Source organism: Lonchura striata, chromosome 2 (genome assembly GCF_046129695.1).
Source record: "Lonchura striata isolate bLonStr1 chromosome 2, bLonStr1.mat, whole genome shotgun sequence".
In the NCBI taxonomy this organism is placed as follows: domain Eukaryota; kingdom Metazoa; phylum Chordata; class Aves; order Passeriformes; family Estrildidae; genus Lonchura; species Lonchura striata.
Window position 1 is genome coordinate 90786524 of NC_134604.1, and position 24581 is coordinate 90811104.

The 24581-nt window shown below is 41.9% G+C and overlaps 2 protein-coding genes across 2 annotated transcripts in view; one reads left to right on the forward strand and one right to left on the reverse strand.

The window, feature by feature from the left end:
* The window catches only part of SEPTIN10 (septin 10), a 52887-nt gene that overhangs the window by 22694 nt on the left and 5612 nt on the right, over positions 1 to 24581 (reverse strand). The window lies entirely within an intron of this gene.
* On the forward strand, positions 9 to 5030 carry SOWAHC (sosondowah ankyrin repeat domain family member C). The gene has a single exon (XM_021545532.2). It carries the CDS (start codon positions 130 to 132, stop codon positions 1636 to 1638), a length of 1509 nt encoding a protein of 502 aa, XP_021401207.1. The 5' UTR covers positions 9 to 129; the 3' UTR covers positions 1639 to 5030.

Sequence of the window (24581 nt, forward strand, 5' to 3'; positions counted from 1 at the left end):
CTGCCGCCGGGAGGAGGGGCTCGGGCAGCGGCGGCTCTACCGCGCCCGCACCGCCGCTGCCACCACCATCGCCAGCGGCGGCAGTAGCAGCAGCAGGAGCGCCGGCAGCGCGATGGGGTAGCGGCGGCGATGGCGGAGCCGGCGGAGCTGCAGCAGGAGTCAGTGGTGCGGTTCCTGGCGGCGCGGGGCGGGCGGGCGCGCAACGCGGAGCTGCTGGAGCATTTCCGGGACTGGCTGAACCCCGCGGAGCCCTCCCGCCGTGCCGCCGTCCGGCATCGCTTCAAGGAGCTGGTCAACGCAGTGGCCACCGTGCGCCAGGAGCCCGGCACCGGCGTCAAGTACGTGCACCTCCGCCGCCGGTACTGCGCCCCCGAGCCCCCCGCCGCCGCCCCTCCGACCCCCGGGGAGCAGGAGCCGGCGGCGGAGAACAGCGCGAAGCAGCTGAGCCCTCCGCCCTCCCCGCGGGCTGGCGCTGAGGAGACGCCGCCGGCAACAGGCGAGGATGCCGGCAGCCGCCCGCAGCCCCCGGGGCAGCGGGGCGAGCCGCCCCAGCCGAGCCCGGCGGCGGCTGGAAGCCAGCGGAGGGGCTCCCGGCGGGAGCCACCGCCCGGGCGCGGCGAAGGCGGCGGCGGAGGCGAGGAGACCGCGATAGCGACGGGCCCGGGGCGGCCCCCGGCGACGGACGAGGCGGGAGCAGCGGAGGGAGCGCCCGGGGCGGCGGCGCAGGGCGGCGGCCGGCGGAGCCTGCGGGAGCCGGCGCGGGGCAGCTCCCCCCAGCTGAAGCGCGGCGCCCTCCCCGGCGGGGGCCGCGGCCGCGACTCGGACAGCGCCTCGGTGGCCTCGTCCTCCGCCGAGGAGGAGGGGAGCACCACCGGCTCCGTGGCACTGGACCCCCTGGAGCACGCCTGGATGCTATCGGCCTCGGACGGGCGGTGGGAGAGCCTGGAGGGGCTGCTGAGCTGCGAGCCGGCGCTGCTCTGCAAGCGGGACTTTATCACCGGCTTCACCGTGCTGCACTGGGCCGCCAAGCACGGGCGGCAGGAGCTGCTGGCCACGCTGGTCAACTTCGCCCAGCGGCACGGGCTGCCCGTGGACATCAACGCCCGCACGAGCGGCGGGCACACGGCGCTGCACATCGCCGCCATGCACGGCCACGCCGAGGTCGTGAAGCTGCTGGTGGGAGCCTACGACGCCGACGTGGACATCCGCGATTACAGCGGGCGCAAGGCTGCGCAGTACCTGCAGCGCGGCACCTCGGGGGACATGCGGAACCTCGTGGGGGCCCTGGAGGAGGAGGAGGAAGAGGAAGGGAATGCTGGCAATGGGAGCGGGCGCTGGAGGCTCTCCAAGGTGTTGCCATCAAATCTCATGAACTACCGGCTCTCCCACCACCATCACGGTACTGGGGAGGAAGCTGAAGGTACCGATGGGGCAGCGATGCCGGGCAAAGGCAAGGAGATGACCAGGAAAGCATCTGGCAGCGGACGGATGAAGCCTCGGCTTAATAAGATCCGCTTCAGGACTCAGATCATCCACAACACGCCCTCCTTTCGTGGTGACGCTGAGGAGGAAGAGCATGAGGAGAAATCTCTGAAATCATCATTCAAGCTCAGGCCGAAGTCCAATGTGTTTGGATAAGGCCAGGGAGCAGGAGGTCTGGGAGGTGGATGCACGGACCAAAGTGCCCTCAGGTGTAGCACAGAAGGTGAGGCAGGTACGAGTGGGTGCTCACCGACACTCGTGGACTCTGGCCAGAAGGGTCCTGAGTACCTTGCATTAGCTCCCAGCTCGGTGTGGTCAGTGAGCCCAGCAGGTCAACAGGGCTCTGGGAGCTCACAGCTCCTAGGAGCTACTGCTTCAGCCGGGCCCTCGGTGCTGAAATGGGAGGCAGTGGGTGGGTTGAGAAACACTGGGGTGTTTAAAAGCTGTGCTCCTTTCTCTCTAAAAGCAGGCTTTGGGATCGTAAACCTGTGTTAGTGGATCTACTAGGATTAGTGAGGTGAGTGGGGGAAAGAAAAGTGCAAATGCTTTACTCTTACATTATCGACTGGTACTATAAACGATCAGCAAACAAGTTGCTATGTCAGAAGAACACCTCGGTAATATACAAGTATACCTTAAGTTTCTCTTTAACAGCAATACCACCTGGCACAATGTGGAGTTGGGTACACAAAATTGGTACAGAATGGTTTCCTGTCAGAATCCAAGCTTCAATCCATCAAAGAGTTGAGCCTGTGTTGACTTTATGCATTGAAAATTGCCTGATTTGACAACATTAATACATTAGTAAAAAAAAGTAATACATTGCACTGCAAGCAATGAATAAAGTTAACTATGTGCAGAAGTCTTTGCTGTCTGAGGTACTACTGAGCTTACTTATCACTCTTGGAATACTAATACAAGATAATATAAACAGAGAGTTTTTATATATATTTGGTATCTTATGTTTTGTCTTAGGCAAAGCAGTTTTATTTTAATCACTGTGAATTCTCAAGTGCCAGACCTAGCGCAGTTCCAGTTATTAAGTCTGGTCAATTCTTGTTAATGTTCTTTGTGTAACTCACTGCATTTAAAATCAGAAAATTGTGTTGTATGTTACCTGTGAAAGTTGTTCTCTTTTAGAATAAAAGAGCACAGACACCATTGCATGACATCTTCATGAAACTCTGATATGGTTCTGTAATGTAATAGCTACAGGTCTGTGTTCACTGGTAACTTGTGTGCCAATCCCTTCAACTTACACTGTGCAGAAATAGAGAAAAAATAAAAGGGGAAGGAAAAAAAAAAGGTAGGCTTGTGAATTCATATGTAGAGAGAAAAATTAGAACTCCTAAACTCAATCCCTGTTAATCATTCTGAATAAAGCAGTATAATTACATATTCTAGTTAAGTGGTGGCAGTGGTGTTTGAGTTCTTTTAAACCTGTATTTCTAGAGAAGTGATAGCCAGGGCTTTGAACTGTTGTTTGACAGCCTAGTAAGTCTTAATCTGATTGATGAGCCTATCCGTCTGCTCAAGCTTTTGGGAACCTTGAATCTTGTTTCTCTGCTTTAAAGGTAGCAGTTCCAGTCAAATCTAGGAGGCAGATTTATATCCATACTCGGCTTTCCTTAAGGTATTGAGGTATTGAGCTGACCCTGTATCCTGAATGCTGCTCAGTGTAGCAGCTCATCTGTGTTTAGTTGTTAAACTATGGCCAGTTTCAATGCAGCATCTGTCAAAGCATGTTTCGAGTTGGCTTCCTTAAGATGCATGTGCGTGCCTGGCCTGTAGCTAACCAAAAGTAGATAGGCTTTGACATGTTAAAATCCAAATTTGAGACACTGATTAAATGCATGCCACAAGCTGTAGAACACCTCACAGGAAAACTGCTGCTGGGAGTGTGCACTTTTGAGGTAACAGCCAGGTTTGTGGCTATTGCTAGCAAATTACATTTCTTGTAGCGATGGGAAAGAAATGTTACTGATACATTGGCATCAGACTTTCCATGCAGATAAACAGCCACTTTCTGCACTTCTTGTCAAAACCTAATAAATGACAGTGTTTTCACAGGCATGTGAGTGACACTTAACTATTTCTGGAAAAAGCTGCATTAAAAATAATATAGAACCTCCGCATAGGTGCTGGTCATTACTTCTGTGTAAAAAGACTAGAAATTACAGAGAGGTTCAGCTTTAGTTTACAATTTATAAGCTATAATGTTATAGATTTCATGTGCCTTCATTTTGGGTTGGTTGCCACAAATGCAATGGATAAAATCAGTCTTGCAAAGCGCTTTTTCTTTATGTCTGTGGGATGGGACCAGAAATTTTCCCTCAGTCCTCCCTGTTTAAACTGTACACTTGTACAGTGGGGTGTCTGAAACAGGGAGGATTAATCATACATATTATGATGTAGAGCTGATTCTGTTGTAACAGAAAAGATAATTAATGCCTAAGTCTCAAACTTTTCTCTGCAAGATAAATAGGTTTTTAGACTTCTGTAGGAAGGAAGTTTTCTGGCTGAACACTTAAAACGTGAGTATTCTTCAGTATGGGCACATTTGAATTGAGCATGTATTCCATGCGACTACTGATGTCCAAACCTTATTAAAATTGTCTTCTGCTTTGAGAGCTTAGAGTTCTTTCATACAGGCTGTTGGGTGAAGTGTTTCTCCCTTCACATGTAGGTAGCAAAGAATTGCACAAAAATACCAAGTCTTAGACAGCTATTGGGTTCCAGGGAAATAATTTTAGGGTTTTGAATAGAGCATACCTTGGATTTTAAGAGGTTAACTGAAATATAATGTTACATAATACAGTAGAAATTTGCAAATTGTTAAGGGAACTTGAAAAATTATGAAAAGATGCCTCATTTATAACTCATTATTTGAAGTATCAAAGTGAAAATGCTGATCCACTGATACTGTTCAGCTGTCAGTTAATGAAATTCACCATAATGGTCTAAAGGTCTTTGCAAGGTGGGGCGCAACAGAAAAAATATCTCTTTTGGTGTTTAAGATATACAAAAGAATGGCTGGATAACCACTTTAGTCTCTCTGCGCTATGGGAATAAAGCACTTTGATTTCACATTATGACTTGTCACATTCCACATGGTTACTTTTTATAATATGACCTAAAATTTAGTGGGGTTTTTTTGAAGTAGGAAAGACTTGATGCCCTATTTCAGTATATTTGCAGTCCAAAGGTATGCTTGAGTCAAATATTTTGGATACATTGCCTAGAAAAATGTGGCTGAAATAAAGTTGTATGGTACAGAAAACTGGAGCACTTACTGGTATCTTTTTAATGGTACTCCTGAAGTTACTGAATGTGTTTGTTCACTTTTTATGATGGTCTGTAAGGCAGCAAGACTATAATGTAACATATGATATTTTTTTTTGTACTTTATGTTTGAAAAATTTTAGAGGCCTGGAAGCCTGTTGGGTTTTATTAATACACTTTTTGTGGTTGTCTCTCTGAATGGTTATGAGTTGAGAATCTGTAAGCTTTAGTTTTACGAAATAAAAAGAGCCCATGAATGCTCTGAATTGGCTCCTGTATGCTGCATACTTAGGTGCATATTGGCTGTTAAAACTACCTACTGGTTTGTGTTGGCTTTTCTTTTTTTTCATTATCAGGATATGTGATGCTGTCTAGCACTCAGGCAGTCAGACATGGAAAAAATATACTAAAGTTCTTTGCAAGACAGTAACATTTTTCTTTGGTAGCTGCTTTTTAATATTTTATGTCAATTTAAATGAAGACTTGACAATTTTTGTTGTAGACAAATATGTCGAAATAAGGGCCTGGGAGAGTGACATTGCTTAACTTAAAATAGTATACTGACCCTACTTCTGTGCAGCTTAATATCTCTGACTCTGGAAAGACTAATACTAGTTTTAGTCACTGTGTAAAGGTCAACACCTAATTAAAAAGGGCTTAGGATTAAGGTATTTTGTAATGCGTGTTAACTACAGCTGGTGTCTACTGTAAAGGGAAGTTTCATCAGCAAGCTAGACTGTGGGATTTTGAAAATTCTTTGAAGCTCTTGCCTTATCAGAAGATGTGTTAAAACCTCATGTGGCCAGTAGCTCCTAACAGACATCCAGATTTTTTCTTAAACTGAAAAAAAAAATCACAGCTGTTACCAAGCTTGTGGATCAGGATGCATGCAGCTCCAAGCCAAGTAACTCTAAATCAGTGGTATGGTGACACAAGTGAAAGAAGAAGGGAGGAGGAAGTGTTCTTGGAAATGTAGGAGAGAACAGAGGCATGTGAAAGCAGCTGAGGTTATGGGGGAAGTGGACAACTTGGTAGAAGAGCAGTCTCCATGAGGCTTGCTGATCATGCAATGGCTTGACTAGTTCTTTAGAAAATTGTATCTCAACATGCATCCCTTCTCCTAAAGAGTAATAGTTGACAGAGACAGCTTGCTGAGAGCTCTTAGCATAATGTCTGATGTTAAGTATTTTAGTTGGACCTCTTAACAACATTTCTTTGTGTGGCTAGTACTGTTTGCAAAAGCACAAACAACTCTTGTGTTTAGTGTAGCTACAGCTGTTGAAGCACAGTCCTGGTACATCAGAAAACTCAACTTAACTTCAGGCTTCTCACTGGAAGAGAAGCTCTTCAGCATTGCATTGCTCACTTATTTTTCCCTTAGCTAGAAAGGAAGGCTAAGGAGATTACTGTCCTGACTTAATACACCTGACTTAATACAGAATGCATGTGAACCTGAAGGCAATAGGCTAAACTTCAGACACTTCATCTAGGAAAAAAGTAGTTCAGTTATGCATTTTGTTTCCTTGTTGGCATTGAAGATAAAAAAAAATTACGTACTTTCATTTTTTCATGTCCTCATCTGAGTGTGCAAAGGAGGAAGAAGTTTGAGATTAATAGAAGGGATTAGAAGAGGGGCTAGCTTTTTGATTTGGGCTAAACTGTGAACAGTTTGACAGAAAAAATGAAACATGATTTTGAATTCCTAGTTTTGTTATAATGAAACATCATTTTACAGCTGTTCCACAATTTATAATTTTTCAGTTTAGCCAAATTTAGTGTTGACATGTCCTAATGTGCACTCATTTGGAAAAACTGACCCGACCTACTAGGTTTTGTGTCTGCTTTTAATAAAACTGTGTTACAAGTCAGGTGTTAGGTAGTTCATGTCCTGTGGTAAAACCTTGAAGAAGCCATGTTCTGAGACTTTCACAAGGAGTGAAGCTGCAAGTGGCACATGAGATGCCCTTAGAGCAGGTAATACTTAAGTCAAGGTGCAAAAGCATTCCGTGTTCTTTCAGCTAGACCAGCCGTGCCAAATGAACCATTGTAGTGTATTTAGGTGTACCTGCCCTTCTGCACAGACAGCTGTAAACTGTCTCCTCCCCTGGGTTGCTGGGGGCAAGTCACATTAATCAATTTTAACCTGCTCTTGTTTCATTAAGAGGCATTTGGCAAACCCACAGTGGGACTGGCAAGAGTGAACAGATCCTTGTCCATGCATGGCTCTGCATCAGTGCTGGAAAATGATTGAAGCTGATCAGTCTAAAGCAGAAGTGCTGTAGAAGGTATCCTTGCATCAACCTTTGTCCATGAAAAGAGATTTGTAAACCTAATCTCAAATGCTGCTAACTACCAGAATAATTCAGTCATGTGGGCTGTATCTGGGCATTTCCTCAGCACTTCTCTGCTGAAGCCAGAAGCCTTTCACTTTTCTGGCTGGCTGTTGAGCTCTCCCACTTATTTCACTTTGCAGTTCCTTAAGGGTGCCTGAGAAACTGGTAGTAGGGTAGACATAAATAACATGTCTTTTTTAAAGCTGGGTGGGGTGATGGTTGTTTGGGTGGAGTGGCTGACTATTCTGGAACTGTGGTGGGGGGTTTCCTTTTAAAAGAGAGATAAAGTATGTCTGCAATATATGTTGAGACACAGAAATTCCTTGGGACATTTCAAACTAAAGAGGTGCTGTCCCTTTTACTGCTTTAAATACAGAAAGACAAAATTAACTGTACAGACTTGCGAAGGTGTCTCTGTTCACTGGACGTATGCTTGGATGATATACAGCATCCAAGTACCAGAAAATATGTTTGTAACACTTGAATATATAAGGACATCTATATTTGCTATTTCTTTTCCTTGTTACGTGTGGCATAATATCTTACTATAGATCTATCTTATGGAAATGTCTGTGACAGTTTGGGACAGTATAATTAAAGGAATGTAGGTATGTCCTGCTGGTTCAGCTGCTTCCCACAGTAGGACCATTAGCTACCAAGCTCACACTTGCCTTCTGCATCCTGAAGCATCCCCTTCTGCCACAGACTGGGTGTCATAGATTCCACCCCTGCAGTCTACAGCTGCACAGTGTGGGCTCCAGCACTGGTAAGTCTGAGGCCTTTTGAAGCTGCTGGCAGTTCTTTGGATGAGGATGGAAGCTGAGTTGCTACATCATTTTGACATTTACACAGGTATTATGCTTTCACATGTGAATAAATGACATCAACTGAACTATGGGTGAAACTGGAGAGCTGAGAAAACTTTTGGTGTTGAATGGTGCCAAGTACCTCATATAGCTGACACAGCTAATTAACAGCCTGTTATTAATCTCTAGCTACTGACAGAATTCAACTGGATCAACACTGAACAGTAGCTACAGGAAACTAAAGAGTTGCAGCAAGATTATCATATCTGTTCATAAGATACATCATTGTTCTTAAAGATATCTTATTAAGGATATTTTTCCTTTGCAAAAAGAGTCTTGTATCATGGGTAAGAGCTTGCAGTACTACATCCCTAGTTATGTCTTTTAAAGGCTGTACAGTAAGTCACTGCCAGCTGTCAGCATGCTAGGCAGTGTTAGGCTTTTGGGTATTAACTTGAAATTTTCTCAACTTTTAAAGTCTGCTTCAAGTTACTGCAATAATATCAACTTCCTTGTAGCCAATTTTTTTTTCCTTGAATAATTAAAGAGCTGGGCAGTTCTTGAACTTGTGTATGCAAAAGAAATGTGGTAGTGGCCTTTATCCAGTGTTTACATTTGTGGGGCTTAAAAAGAATGAGAACCTAAACCTTTTCCTGGATCTGGAGTAAATTTATCTGAAGCAATGTTTGCAAACAGGCAAACATTTGAGCAGAGACTTCTGCTGTATGCACTGCGGGACTTCTTTTTTTCTCTCTGACATATCAGTGGTACAGAATAGCAGTTACTATTTTTTACATCATTGCAAAGCTTACGTTTTAGCTCAGAACAGAACAAATCAGAGAGTTCTAAATTAAAGTGTGATTCTTTCTAGACTGGAACCTTGGCTAAAAACAAAGCAACTGATTTTCCACTAGGTATCAAAGTCCTGCTATGAAAAAGTCTGCTGATGGTTCTTGGCAAAGCACAGAGCCCTTGGGATCACAGTGCTGTGCATCTTTATCCTCTTCTTTCCTAGCTACTTCCCATATGTCCCCTTTTTTCTCTCTTTCTCTTTTTTTTAGTTGCTTGAATTCTATAAATATTGATTAATAGATCTACAAAGCTCAGAAAATGGGGATGCTTCAAATAAAGATATCTCTGTATTAAGAATTAAATTGAAAAAGTAAATATAAGCTTTCCTTTTCCACTTGAAATTTTAGGAGCAGAAAGAACAAAAATTGTGTTGATGATAAAGGTCTCCACATGCATCATTTTAATTATAACAGAGACAAAACTAAAAGATGATGGGCAAATGTGGAAGAAGGCCACACTTTCTCCTTGGGGTTTTAGCATTGTGTACCTTAAAGTCAACACTGTGAATCATACTCTGCTTTGAATAAGAAACACTGCACATAGTTCACAGGATTTCCAATGATTACGTCATTAATCATGTCAAAAGTAATATCTTTTACAGAGGTCCTTAATGGGATTTATGGCTAACTGGAATGCCCACATCATTTTCTTACAGATGAGTCCCTTTTGATCCCTGTGTAACTGAATCTACATTCTGGAAAATTTTTCTTCACATCCTGTTGAAAGTAGAATACTGTAACTTTTCAGATGACTAACATTTTGAAAGTTCACTTTCCTACACACCCTTCAAACTGAAATGCCTGTTGTAAAGACAATGGGAAAAAAAAGCAACCTGACTCAGACATGCCAGTACACACAGTGAGAAAGCAGTACAGGGCACAGTTCCTATCTTTGTAACTGCTGAATGATTTTAATATTCCACATTCCAGGTTAGTGATTTTCTGGTTTAAATCCCTCTGACCTGTTACAGTAGTAGGTCAGTAATGAAGAATTACCTACTCTCAGAATACTGCTTTTTCACCAGTGTTCTTTTTGGAAAGGAAATGTTGCCATAAGCTGTGGAGTTCTTGTTGCCAATGTTGCCAGTGTGCCTTTTTTTTAATGGTCCCTTGCAGGTTTATGAAAGTTTGCCTGCCTGTTTGACTAGAGATTGAATGGAAACAACAGGGAAATGATACTGAATAAGTTAAAATTGATTGAGTGGGAGAGGAGGAAATGTATTAAGCTGTCAAAACTTGTTCTGATGATGTTGTACAGTCAGTATCCCAAAATATCAGATGTTCAAGTACAGGAAAGGATGTAGCTCCTCACCTACAGTCCCTAGAATTTTTATAGCCAGCTTAAATGGTGGCAGCCAGGCAGGGATCGTGCCTGCAAAATAGATCAAATGTATGCAGACACATACAAAAAAAAAACCCAAAAAACAGTCATAATGCTTTTGGCTAGATGTTTTCCTACTTATCCCTAGCACCTCACTACGACTTTCCTGGGAGCCAGTCAACTAATTTCAAAATGAGAACATTTCTAGAACATTTGACATTCATGAAATTTCAAATAACATCAAAGGGATATCATTAAATCTTCAAATCTTTATCCTTGAAACTCAGTTTAAAGAACAAAATTGTATTCAGGCTTAACTGATAAAATATTCTTAGGAAGGAACTTAAGCCCAGCCTAGTCAATGAATGTATGTGGAAATCAGTGTGTGACTGCAAGACAGGCTGCAAGGCTTTAGCTGACAACTTGCATCATCCTGGCATGAATAGCTAACTGCCCTAATGATGAGTGCTACAGAAAATCTACTATGTGTGCCTAAGAAACTAATTGCTGAAAAAAATACCTGTTGAAAAAATTGGTTTTTGAAATTTTTTCTAATTTTTCAGTGTAATTTTAACTATCCACCAGTTAAGAATCAAATTCACCCTGCTGCTCCCTGCAATCTTTTTTTTTTTTCTTTCTTTTTTTTTTTTTTGATTTGTAGAGTGTGAAGAAAAAGAAGCCGACTGTTATTACAGGATCTTCATGTTTCATCGGAAAAGCAGAATTTCTCTACCCATACAGAGCATCTATAGATTCTCTGCAGACACTACTAAACTGCTTCCAATAAGAATGGGAAATACTGCCTAAAATATACCCCAAAAATTAAAAGCCTGAGAAAATATGAGTCACACAAATACTGTACAAGTTGTCCAAGTTAACACAGGAAGACTGTGAATAAGAAGTACCGTACCCAAAAAAATCCTCTTTCACCAAATTCTCATTAAATGTTCAATCCTACAATCTTAAATATGGAATTTTTGTGGGATTCAAATATTTCCTCATTTTAGAGTTTTTAACTAGCATCTTTAAATAGTCACAGTTTCTTCACTCCCACAAATGATAACTTTGCATTTGCTGGTTGTCTCCTTTTTTTTCCTTACACCCTGTGGCTTGCTGTGACAATGTGGCAATTCACAAATGAGTGGGTGACATAAAAATGTCACTGTTAATCCTCTCTGGTATTGATGCAAAAAGTCTATTTATGTTTGCTGGCTAAATCCTGCATCTAACAGAAGGCATTTATTAGTCTGTTCTTAGAATAATTGTTTCTTTAATGACATGTGATGTTATATCTGATTATGCAGAGAAGCAGAAAAGACAGCTGATGGAATTATAGCGCAAATTGCAAATTGCAGACTCACAGGGAGATAATAATAAAATCTTAGGGTTTCTTTTCCTGAGAATTGCTCTGTATTACACTAATTTACGTCCATTGCTTCTACTTCGCTCCAGAACTGTGATTAACTAGAACTTCCTTATGTTTGACCTTAGCTAGACTTTGTTCATGTCAAGTGCAGGAATAAATTTGGGGCAGGTGTCTATCAGACAACCTGTATTTTAGCAGCAGCAGTATCAGCATCTTGATTGAGCAGGACCTACAGGACTGATACGGTCACCAAGAAGTTAAATTACAGTGTCAATTAGTCTTTTTAATCTCTCTAAAGTCAAAGGAGGGAACAAGGACTTTCTGAGGATAGGTATACTTTTAAGCAAAAAAAAATTGTTATGGTAATTATGCAATAGAGAGCCAGAGCTCTCCATTATTTGAATACCACAAGCTATGTTACAGCAAATTATGGCATTGCAAACCAATTGTAAGTCCACAGATTAGAGTAAGTTCAAGGAGTTACTCCATCCAACTTTTATTTCTTTCGTTATGTTCTGGTAATTAGCTTCAAAAAAGCCACATTAATGTACAAGCCACATTAATGTACATTGTGTGAATAACCAGCTGCTTCTCTCAGCTCTACCACAGAATGCTCTGTGCTTCAAAGCTGAAGAACTGCTGCTCTGGGGTAAAAAGTGTTTCCTCATTTTGGAAACACTAAAATAGTCAATAAGCAAGCTTGGTGTTTTGGAATCCTGGCCATCAGAAAAGCTCTGAAGCAGCAAGTGAGCACCTGGAGGTGACTTTATGCATGATTCTTGATCCCATACTGTGGTTTGATGTTATACCTCTGCAGGCCCACCTGGCTTACACAGGAAAGACATTGATTCCCCCTGTTCCATCCCCATCCCACTCCCAGATACGTGCACCCCCAGCCTCTTAGAAGAGACCATGGAGGGAGAGGTCCTTCAGCCTGCTACTGCAGCTGAAAACTGAGCTGCCATTGCTGTTGGAATGAATTATGTTCTCCCCGAGGACTTTGATGCTTGGGGACTTTAGTTTTTCCTCAGGGTGAAAACCAGATGAAGAAGGATTTTATGAAAGAACTTTTTGATTTGGATAGTGGGAAATATTTCAAAATCAAAAGCTACAGAGATAATTGGTTCTTACTTGTTTTCTTGAAGTGACTTAGTTTGTACTCAAAAGGTATTGGGAAGGTTGCAGGCAAGGATATAGAGCCTGTTCTTTCAGGAGGACAACAGGCTGATGGATCTTGTATGACTAGCTAAATTAATTCTCTGTGTAACTCTGCAATAATTCTCATTGGATCTCTTTTCAGATCTATTCCTTTTTCCTCTTCTAAGAGTTCTATCAATTTGCTTCCTCACCTCCTATTACAGTATAACCTGTTAGGCTCTCTGTACAGATAGGTAATGGTGTTCACACCAGGGAGCTTCCAGGGGCAGAGGAGTATAACACTTTGCAGCACACAAGACTGGTCATCTGTAGCATTCTTTGCAAACTATTCAGCAGTCATTAATGTGGGGGGGAAAAAAAGGAACATTGACAAACAGAAGAGTTGACTTAAGAAGAAACCTAACACCTCCCTAGTTTTTAGTCTGGGTGTTATATCAAGCTGTAGTACTCCCATTTTTGGATTGCCAAAGAATGTGAACTTAAGCTCCAAACCCATCAAGCAACTTCTGCTTGTGTAAGATTTAAAAGAAACAATGTCCAGAAAGCAAGCAATGGAAATTTACACTGAACTAACCAAGTCCTCCTTAACAAATTTTTGTGGGTTTGACAAAAAAAAAACAAAAACAAACCAAAAAAAAAAAGAAACCAGAAGTAGTCAGAAGTTTAAGAGGACAACATAATAAGAGCTTCTTTTAAATAAATGGGATAAACTCTAGTACAACTGGCCCCTGCTTTACCAGAAAAAGAATAATAACAATAACCTTTGCTTAGTGCTCCTTTTCCTGCCAAGCTTCCTAGACTGTTGTAGCCCCTAAATGCCAGCTTGAATTTAAGAACTTGTTGGGTCTTGGGTTTTTTTTTTTTTTAATCACCATGGAAAGCATTCAATTTTTCAGCATTTTTGTATGTGTAACAGCTTTTCTGTGTTTGTTTTCTGTCATTATATTCTCTGAGTTTGGTACTTAAAAAGGGTCAGAGCTGGAACTAGTACTGCTCAGGAAGACTCTGCCATTCTGCAACTAAGTAATTTATATCAAAATTTTCCAAGATGGACATGGGGATTTCCTCATGTTACTTAATGAAAGATATGTGGTTAAATCTCCTTTCCCATTCTAAGAGTCTCAAATTAATCTTTTCTACAGAATCTCAACCTCCCAAATACATTTGCAGTTTAAGCTGTTCTCCCTATAAGCTTTACTTGTACTCCAGAAAGTCCCTTCCCATCCACATTCCTCAGCATTTCAGTTCTGCTGCTGTTTAGCAGCACTGGCTGTCAAGTTGGGATAGCAGCACAAGAGGCAGGAACTACAATTGGTGATGTAGTGTTCTTTGGAACAGGCTGTGTACTGAAACCAACTCAAAACCAGAACACTTACACAGGGAAAAGAAATTATGCCAGCAATAACCTGTACTGATGTGATTGCATCTGAATGACACTTTCAGCTCTCTTCACATTATTTATCTTTTTGGACTTTGCTGGTAGGGACAAATCCTGGGTATTTGAGGCTGGTTTGTTGACATGATGAAAAACAATGATGCTGTTAATTCACAGGAACTAGGAGGGGAGAAAAAAGATAAACTTTGAGCAACCCTAAGTCCAAAGCCATAGCTTTGGCACTGTTTAGAACATGCCTAATAACTACTCAAGGCCTCTGGTTCTTAGAGTAAGGGGTGCATGCTCCCTGCCCCCAAACAAACTGGTTTTTTGTCTAAGATCAGAAGCTCCACACAAAGAAAAAGATATTGCAGCACTATGAATCCTGGAGAAAGGTGGTGGGCTCTTATAGCCCAGGAGCAGACTCCTTAAACAACCAGAGTACAGCTGAAGTACCTGAGCTCCCAGGTGCTGCAGGCTGAGCTCTGTCCTGCTCACACTTGGTGGGAGACCTTGGTCTCTTCCAAGCGCTGGAATGAAGCACCAACTGAATGGCTTGTCCTGACCAAAAATAACCCTACCAAAAGTAAAAGGTGAGCAGTTCGTGCCAGGTGAGGATTGGCTCACAGGTTCTCATCTGAGGGACAGAGATGGGGCAGGGCTAAACCTAGTGGGGAATGGCTGGGCTGCCCCTGCTGGCAGTGGCAAACTGCTGGTAACCCTCAGATGTGCTCTGTGGGTACACCCCAATGATTGCACATGTCCTCGGTGCATCCTAAGCACCACATCATGTGGTTTAGTTTAAACCTGCCTGTCATTCCCAGGCTAATGGGACTTATTTTCTTTGTGCTTTCCAGGGTTCCATTAATGCCAGAATTCACAGAGATATATTTTGCAATTACAATTTCTGCATCTTAAATTTTTATCTTACTTATGCTAATGCATTTTTCATCTAGCCCAGCTTTTCCTGCCTGTGAGGACTTCTTCTTCACAACACGAGTGAAGCATCACCTCTCCTGAGACCAGCAAAGGCTTCCAAATGCAGTACTTGGCAAATGGCAACTCACAGAAGAGTGACCCGATGAAAAAATTATTGTGCAACTGAATATGCAGATGAAGGGGTTGGTCCCTTAAGTGTGCTCAGAGAGAATGAGTACAAGGAGACCAGCCAAATCAGAACAAAATGGAATGAAGATATCCTAACCACTTAAATATGCTTGCTTGTAAATGACAATGGAGTCTCGCTAGCCAGAACCTGCTGTACCAGAAGACTGGTTTAGCTGAATACAAGCCCCCTGCTGTGCAGGGTGATTGCCATCAGAGTTTCTGTGCTGTGTTTTACAGTTACTGTGTCTTTGCTTTGTCCTATGCCAAAATACCTTTTTTTTTTTTTTTTTTTTATTCCATGGCGTACATAGTGTGTACAGAAAGCAAGCAAACACTACATTGCAGCAATATGTTCTTCCAAATAATGACATACAGCCAAAATAGTCCAGTTGGGAAGTTTCCACTGAGTTATATGTGAAGATGAGGCATTATCCTTACAGGTTCACTTATGCCTCACACACCTTACAGTCCCATCTTCCATCAGATTAATATAAATATGCCTCTGCAGATGGATTCTTCTTCTTAGAAATAAGCACTTCCACCTAAAGATGGTTAAGTCATTACAAGGCAGTACAGTTCATGTGCAGATTGTGCAGATAAAGTTTTAGAGCTGAGACATCCTGCCCTTAGGAGTAGGAATCTCTCTCATGTTTTTGGCAGAAATGTTTTTCCCCTTCTCTGTATTAGCAGCAGGAAATAGCTGTTTGATAATGCCTTTGCAAATACAGCAAATACAACTTTCAGAAAGATCAAGAAGACATAACCTGAAGCATAAATTGAAAATCAGACGGAAAGTGATTTGAAAATTTGGAGTGAAATTGAAGGGCAAACAACAGAGCTGCATTGGGCTATCGATACCAAGGCAATATTCATGTTTTCCCAGCAGAATCACTCAAAGCATGAACTCAGGGTGTCCCTTTGTCCCACTCCCTTTGCTCTTAGAGGCGAGAGGCTGGTGCATCAACAGCTGACCCAGAGGGAGGGAGAGAGGAGGGCTCCTCCCTCTGGAATCTCCTCTGAGTCTGGGTGGCATCTCAGGTGCCACACCAAACAGGGAAGGGGGTCACAAAGATCAGTGTTCTGGTGTCTTCCTCAAATCGATATATACAGGAAATCTAAATGGGTTACACTGTCAGTAAGAATTTCTGCTTACTTTAGCATCCATATGGAGGTCTCCCTCTCACCAGATTAAAGTCGTTTCAGAACAAGAGGTTTTGATTTTCTCCATCTGTGCAGAGTGTAGGCTGGGAGTCTCAGGCAGATTCATTTTCTCTGAGTCCTGCCAGCAAACCGGGGCTGGGCCCTCAGGAGGCTCAGCAGAGATGGGCAGCAGGGCCTGCACTCCTGCCTCCCTATGGCTGCTTGCATCCCCTCCTGTTCTCTCCTCTTCCCACCTGGAAAGCAACTTACATGCACAGATGTGGCATTACTTCTCACAGTTTCAGTAATGCTATGAGCTTTTGTGATTTGATGCTGGGCTAGAATTGTCTGTTAAGAGAAAAAAAATAAAATTCTTTTTAAGAAAATTATTTGTTTCGCTTCTGCTTTTTTCGAAAGGAAATTGATTTTTTTGAACTTTCTGCCTTGGTAGTTCCTTAAAATTACTTTCTACTATGTTTCGTATGTGTGGAAGTTCTCAAAGCAGAAAGAATAATGCCTTTTACTCAAATCAAGTATTTAATTTATCCTGAAATTATTTTTCTCAAACCTTTTAATTTCACCAGCCATTTCTGAAAGGTTTCTATTTTGATGCAGCTCAAAATTATTTTTCCCTGTCATTTCTTTTAGAACTACCTGTGATTCAAAATAGCCATTATATTCATTATCCTATTTCTAGGTAACATGAATAACCAGGACCTGGTTTCAGAGAAAGATATTTTCCTTATTGATGATTTTATGCAGAAATTCTTAACTTTCTCATAAAATAAATTGAAATATTTGAGATCCCTCATCTTAATAATAGCCAGAACATACTGCCTGTTATTAGTTCTGTAGAAACAGTGGCTCCTACATATAATCTGAAGCTGAGCCAGAAAGCAAAAGGACATGAGAGGAGATGAGGCATCTTGATAAATACATTCATTTCAGATCTGGCTTCAGAGCATTTTCTCTGTTTGTTAAAGAGTATTGGAATTTGTCTTTCAGAAATCCTTATTTTCTCTGTCTGTTAAAGAGTATTGGAATTTGTCTTTCAGAAATCCTTAGGAGACAAATTTTAGACATCCAAATTCATGGCATTCCATGTGGATTTAATGTTTAGCTTTTTTTTTTCAACTCAGTCCTTGTCACTATGCAGGTCTGACACTCCATTTCTTTCAGCTGTTTTTTAAAAAAATCTGTTAATCAGAGACACTATATCTTCCTCATATGGTTCCTTTCTCTCATAAAGTTCATAAAGACACAGGATTTGTGCCATCCCTAGGCTGGCCAAAAGAGATGATGGTTGATCCAGCATAAAGCTCAAGCTGCACAAACAGATGATACTAAAGCTCCTATTTTAAAAAACCCTGCCAGCACAACAGATTCACAGCAAAAACTTGACTCAGCAGCAAGGGTTTGGTGTAAGTCAGCACTTTACATTGTGTGGCTGCAGTGATTTTGACCTCAGAGCCCTAATGCTGGATTTATTGCACTGTGAAATCATGGGCACAGGAAGGGCACAGGAACAAGTGAGGCCAAAGCACCCAGCACCTCAGGGATAGCAGCTGGTAGGACTAAGCCTGCAAAAAACTAGATCTGCCAGGTCTGGCAGTGTTCAGACCTCTCAGCTCTATTGTAAGCACTCATCAGATAAAGAGCTTGCCAAGTCCAGTGTCTATATGAAAAGTTGGGAGTAAGGAATATGATAAATTATCTTTCCATATCCTAATTGCATCTAATTTGGTATCTGACCATCTGTCTACACTTTTTTAGCCTCTTTTTAAGTCTGTAATGTGTGCTTGTTTTCAAAATCACTTCCACATATAAAATTCTTTTAGATACCAATCCTTTTTTAATTCTTTCATGTTAGATTATTTGGGTGTAATGTGTATTGGTGAAATTATTTTTTTACCATTGCCTTGTTCAGAAACTCTTATTTTTTAAAGTGCCATACTCCAGGATAAGAATGATTTGCCAGTCCTCTCACATAAGTAGCCCCAGTACCTACAATATACACACTGACATCCAAAGTTGCATTTACAAACTCCTCTGCACAAAATAAAACCTACCCAGCTCTTTGGCTAAGAGAAGGGTCAGAGAAGCACCAGTGTGCAGCCAAATGACATGGCAGCAGGAAATATTTGAGTGACTGAGAAAGAAGGCAGTGGTGGCACTGGTCCAGCAGCACATTTTTTCAGCAGGCTTTAGTCTGTGCTGGCTAACCCGTACTATTTCCTAGAATATGTCAGAAACACTATAAGGTAAATATGACCTATGAAGCCCAAACCCAGGATGTAACGCTGGATCTGTGGAAGGTGAGAGAAACAAGTTTATGGTCATTTGTCCTTGCTTGTCCCCATCCTGTGACCTGTGCCACTGGCAAAGGAACCACGTTAATGTTTAACTAACATGTTTTTCCAAGGGGCAGGATAGAAATTTTCAATGCATTTTAACCACTCAAGACATTACTCCTCTCTGCCAGTGGAGCCCTCTGACAGGAGCCTATTACAGTTCCATGCCTGACCCTGGTCCAGAACTGTTTATCTCACTAGGTATCCAGGAAGGACAGATTTCATCCTGCCATGTTGTGACATTTTTCTATTTTATTTCCTTCTCAGTGAGATTTAAGCTGTCAGAGATTTCTTAATTTCCATGGTGATGCAAGAGCCTATACTGTAGATCTACATCCTGGAAGACAGCTTTTTTTGAGATTATTTCTGTTTTTTCCATTTCTGCAAGTAAGGTGGAGAATCTGGCACTCAGTTTGATGCCCCATCAAAAGGGAAAATAACACAACTGCTCTTCAGAACTGCAGTAAGTGCTTTGGGCACTGCCAGATTTTCCAGAGGTACTTTGAAAGAGTGTTTTCCTTCTTTGTACTCCCTCAGCCATGGAGCCCATGGACTCCTTCACCAGCACACCAGGGCCTGGGTGCTGCCAGCTGACCCCCTGCCAAACTGCAGGGCTCGTTTTGAGTCCCGTTCTCCCACCACCTTCCCCTCTGCAAGGAACCTGTCTTGAGGGTGTGTTGCTGTCCTCCTTGGTCATCACTCAAAACTGCAGTTGTGGAAGTACCATCTCAAACTTTTTTCCAAGGCTTAGTTAATATTTTTAATTTTAGCAAACTTTTGGCAGATCCCTGGCTTTTTCCTGCAAAATTGCCTGAGAAATCCAGATGATTTCCTTTTGAGGTAAAGGCATGACAATGCCCCACAGGTGAAATCTTTGTCATTTCACCTCATTTCTGTGGAATTAAAAAAAGCAATTAGTGCAGATATTAAAATAGACAAAAGCACTTTCCCTTGAGCTTATTTTAGAGGGTACTTGGTGCAGTACAGAGTGCTGCATGCCATGCAATCAGGCAGAGGATTCCCTGGAACTCCTTCTATCTACAGGTGTTGATTGGATGGAGCCCCAGATCAAAAGAAAGACACAGAGGATAACCATTAACCAACCATATAGTGTTGCAGGACACAGTTTGCAAGTAGAGCCCAGCTGCTCCAGCCCAGCCTCCTGCTGATGGACCAGGGACCCTTGCCAGCACATCTTCTCCTAGGTCATCTAACAAGGCGGCTCCTAGGTTGGCAATTTGCTTTTGAAGCTGCAGAGAACTAGGAAAGCTTATCAAGACCACTTCCTGCTTGGAATAAGTCACACAGTTCAATTCACTTGAGTATTGGTCTCCTTGAGATATTGCATGTTCTATGAAACCTCCTTCAGACAAAAATAGATTGAGAAAATAGAAAATGCTTGAAATGGTCCTAATCATCAGGATGAAAGCTAGGAGAAACAGTTTGTCCCCTGTCTATTATTAACATAATTAATGGCCTCAAGTTATGCCAGGGGAGGTTTAGATTGGATTCTAGGAGATATTTCTTCACTGAGGTGTTGTCAAGCATTGGATCAGGCTGCCCAGAGATGTGGTGAGTCACCACCAGAGCTGGACTAACAGCTGGACTCAAGGGTCTTTTCCAATCTACATTTTTCTGTGATGCTGTGATTCAGATTAGCTTGAGTTTCAGTTCCCCCAGAATGGCAAACTTCATAGCTAGATCTCCTTTACTTCAGGAATGTCATGGCAGAGTGGCTGGGACACTTCTGTCCTGTGGCAAGACTACAGTTACTGGCACCAGCACTTCTGTGGGGCAGCAAACACAGGCTTATGGATCTCAGCAGCCTGCCTAACCAATGTGAGTAGTGAAAATCTAAGTCTTAGACCTGTCCTGCTACCTCTGGCACATTTTCTTGTCCTGCTAGCAAGTTTTCTTATAATGTGTTGGTCTCCCTTTAGTTTTTGTATATTTTGAGGTTGCAAAATTAAATATTAAATATCTTATACTTGCTTTATCCAAGGACTTGGCATCATCTTGGTGGCAAAACCCATCCTTTTTTTTCTGTCAATGTGGGAGAAGTGAAAAGAGCAGCAGATACCAAGCACCTCTGCTAAATGCCCCCAGACTTGCACAAGAGCATTGTATCCTGAGTTACACAGAGAACAGCACTTCAGGGGCATATACGAGTTCCTACAGGCCTGCTCACCCCTCTTACTCATCCTCTCCCAACACTTTATGTGGACAAATTTTAGATTATGTGAAAGCAGCTATTTTGGCCAATTCAGTGTTTGCAAAACATGTTGGCATGGTTACAAGAAGGGCACCTGGGAAGGGCTATGAAAGCTTTGCCAGCTTTCTGTTAACTCAGGAAGGCCATAGAAAAAACTACCTCACTTTAATTCCACATCTTGTACAGACGTGTTCTCACAGCAAACATGGTAATAAAGATGGATCACCCCTTGAAAAACACTCCCCACATCTGAAGCATTACATCTGGTCAACACAGAGCCATGGGGTCCTGCCACCTGAGCTTCACACTTACTTTAATTTAGGTCTGGATCTGTCCCTTTATGCCCACAGGCAGGGTGAGATGGGGAAAACAGCAAAAAGTTTTAAAATCAAAATTCTCTGTAAAGGGGAACTTCTTAAATATAGCCACCCAAAACACAGCTGCCCAAAAATACAGTTCCTATCAGTGCTTGTTGTGTGGAGGTGAGGCCTCCTTCTTTGATTCAGCTTCAGCTGCCATCTGCCACTTTTCTTCCCTAGCCCTCTTCTCTGTCTGGAGCCATCTGAGCAGACACAGCACCCTGGGCCAGCACAGCCAGGCAGGGGGGAGGACAAGCAAGGAGCCAAGTTCAGAGCTCCAGACATTGCTGCTGGAAGATCTTCCACCTGCCCAAATGTGCTCTGATTCACCATCTGCTGCAGGCTGAACAAAAGAAGAATTACAACTGAAACAGCTACTGAAGGATACAGCTAAATGTGACTGTGGTGCCTTTTGCCCACTTGGCTGCCTGGCTCCTTGTGACGGGTTTGTGGCACCCACCCAAACCTGACTCAGAGCTGCTCCAAGAAATACTGGGGATTTGTTAGTTGTGAAAAGAGAGGAGAGTTGGATCCTGCAAGTTTTGCAAATGGGCAGCTGACCTCTGAAACAGAGATGGGAATCACTCACCTTGGTGTCAAACAGGACAGCTAGAGGAGAAAGTGATTGCCTTTATCCCTCCCCATGGCCACAAAGCAAAGTTTCCTGAAGAAATGTCATGTAACCACCTGCAGAAGTTCTAATTAAATAAGGCTATGGTGAAAGTTTAAATCTTGCTGCTTTCTATTGAGCAGACTCTTCTGGGGCTGTGGCTGCCTGGCTCCAAGGAAAAAGTCTGTGGCTGATACTGACACCCCAGCTGTTTACTGCAGAAAAGGGGTGGTTGCCATCCCACAAAGGAAAAGCTGAAATCTTAATGCCATCAGTAAGAAATTGGAGGAAGGAATTCTTTTGTCACATATAGTGAGTGGTAAAATGAAAAGGAAGTTGCCACCTTCAAGTCTGAAGCCGAGTCCCAGTTTTACAGCTGCAGACTGGCACACAAGAGTCACTTCAGAGGTCAGAGGTTTGCTGGTACCTGCTCATTGCAAAGATCCATCACCTGATGGTGACTACTGGCCCATGTACCAAACAGTAGATGAGGATATACTTAATCCATCTATGGCACACTAAGATTGCTAGCTAATAAAAAACGGAAATCCAACCCCAGATCTGCAGTGATAATGTCAGATGAGGATATTATTGGCATTAAATTACTTCACTCTCACATTCTATCCTTTCCAGATGGGAATTATTTGTACTTGGATATGTGCAAAATCTTTAATTAGCATGTTCAGAGAGTCATAGACTAAAAAATCTACACAAGGGAAAAATAGTAACAATTATGACTCCTATGGTGATCTTTTCCATTACTGTTTAAAAATATGTATAATATGTTAAATACAGGTACTTATTACTTCAGTTGTTAACTCTTCATTACCTTAATTATTTGCTATTTTTTTTACTACTTTTTCTTTAGCTCCTCAATATCCTTATAATGAGACTGATCCTGTTGAGCTAAAAGGTCCAGAGAAAAGGAGGAGATGGCCATTACCCCAGATTTTACAGTTTGATTGCAGTACAAGACAAGAGAGTAATCAAGTGCTGAGGGGTGCAGAAGAGACACAGATGCCTTTGTGAAATGCTATGTAAGTTACCCTTTGCATAGGCGAAAATCACAGAAAATGACAGGTGTCAATTCCAATGTTCCTCAACATTTTTTTCAAAGGGCATGAGACCATTTGTACAGCAGTGTCACAGAGATTTGCACTTACAACCATGAAAAAGGGGGCCAAAGTCTGAAGGTTTCTCTCTCACCAATACTTCTTTTTGTTGTTCTTCAGTGATATCAGTGAGTGACTGTGTGGGCAATTATTTACAAACACCATTCTGCAGTCTTTTCCTGGATCAAATTCTTATGTTTCATGTAGTGATCACAGACTGCAGAACACTGATTTTTACTTATCTTTTTGGCTGACCACATTATGTTTTGGCCACATTTTCTTTGGGAAGAAGATGGTGAGACATCACCACTTTTTTATTTTGCTAGTTTTTATATTGTGTATGCCCTACACTGGAGGCAGTAATTCTTCTAAATAACATTATATAGTACATCCTGTCTATGCTACCTGCCAGTGTACTGGAATGAGTAATCCTCAGAAGTAGAAGCAGAAGTAGAACAAACACCCTTAAAGAGGAAAAAGACCCCTCCTTTCCGAAGAATGGAAAGTTTGAAAACTAATATTATATATTTAACAGGCTTATCTTATTCATAAGTAAAGAAAAAAAGGGCATCCCAAGAGAAATACAATTCATACTAAGGACATTGTCTTCTTAAAGGTCAGGCTGGCATGCCAGACTACTTTGACAACAGACAAATTCCCTGCTTGAAAAGCTAATGTAAGCTAAGGAACTTCCACAACATTTCAAAGCTACGAAAACAATCATATTAATATTACTGAGCAGACATAATGAGAAAACACTTCTCTCCTTTTTTAAGATGTATGCACATTTTAGAGATCCCAACTGACAAAGATTTCATATGCAGAAAGAGCAGGGCATTTTACTTTGAACATGGTTGCAGGACAGAGACTCAAGTTCTTGCTTTAACTCCTCTCACTTCCACTTACAAAAAATTGAAACCCAACTTCAGTTTCTCACTATGAGCCCACAGGCAAACAGGAAGAATTTTCAGTCTCATAGCCTCAAAGAGTGCAAAATACATTAAATCAGATGCCCCTAAAAATGAGTTTTGGGGTTTTTTTGGTTGTTATTTTTTTGAACAGTCTTATTTTAGTTCGAATATAGCAGGGCAGAAATAAAGCTTTTTATTTTCCACTTTTTGATCCTTAAGGCTACAAATAAGTAAAATTTTGCAACTTTTAGTTCATTACCATTTTTAAAGAAGCTTTCCTCTCTAAAACTGGGGAAAGAAACTTGCAGAATGAATGACCCAGGATGTACTTTCAGTAAAAAACCATAAAATTCTACAGTCCTGGAGTATTGTAAAAAGTATATGCAGTAATTAATGCTGCAGTACAATATTCTGTGGTATGTTATAACATAAAGAACCCACTTTCAGTGAAGACCTTTGATGAGCGGTAATAGATAATTTCCCATTTGATGGAGAGAATGGTTGATGGTGTCTTCCTAAGGATTTGTTTTCCTTTTAGCCACATCTTAGTTTCTCATCTTTGTCTACATCCTCAGCAGAGTCTAAATGAGTACAATAGATGCTGCAGGAAAATAAGGTGTGTATTAATGGTCATTAATGGTAGAACAAGCACTCAGAATTTTTTTTTTGATGGGACAATATTTACAACCAAAATCCACTTTCCCTACATTGTACACATGGTTAATATCAAAGCACTTAGGATATCATTAAACATTATGTTTACTTGACAGATACCAGCCATCCTCAGGCAGGTTTCTGGAGCAGA

Bases quoted from the DNA above. Each gene is read 5' to 3' on its own strand.
- SOWAHC (XM_021545532.2), top strand. From the start codon at position 130: ATGGCGGAGCCGGCGGAGCTGCAGCAGGAGTCAGTGGTGCGGTTCCTG.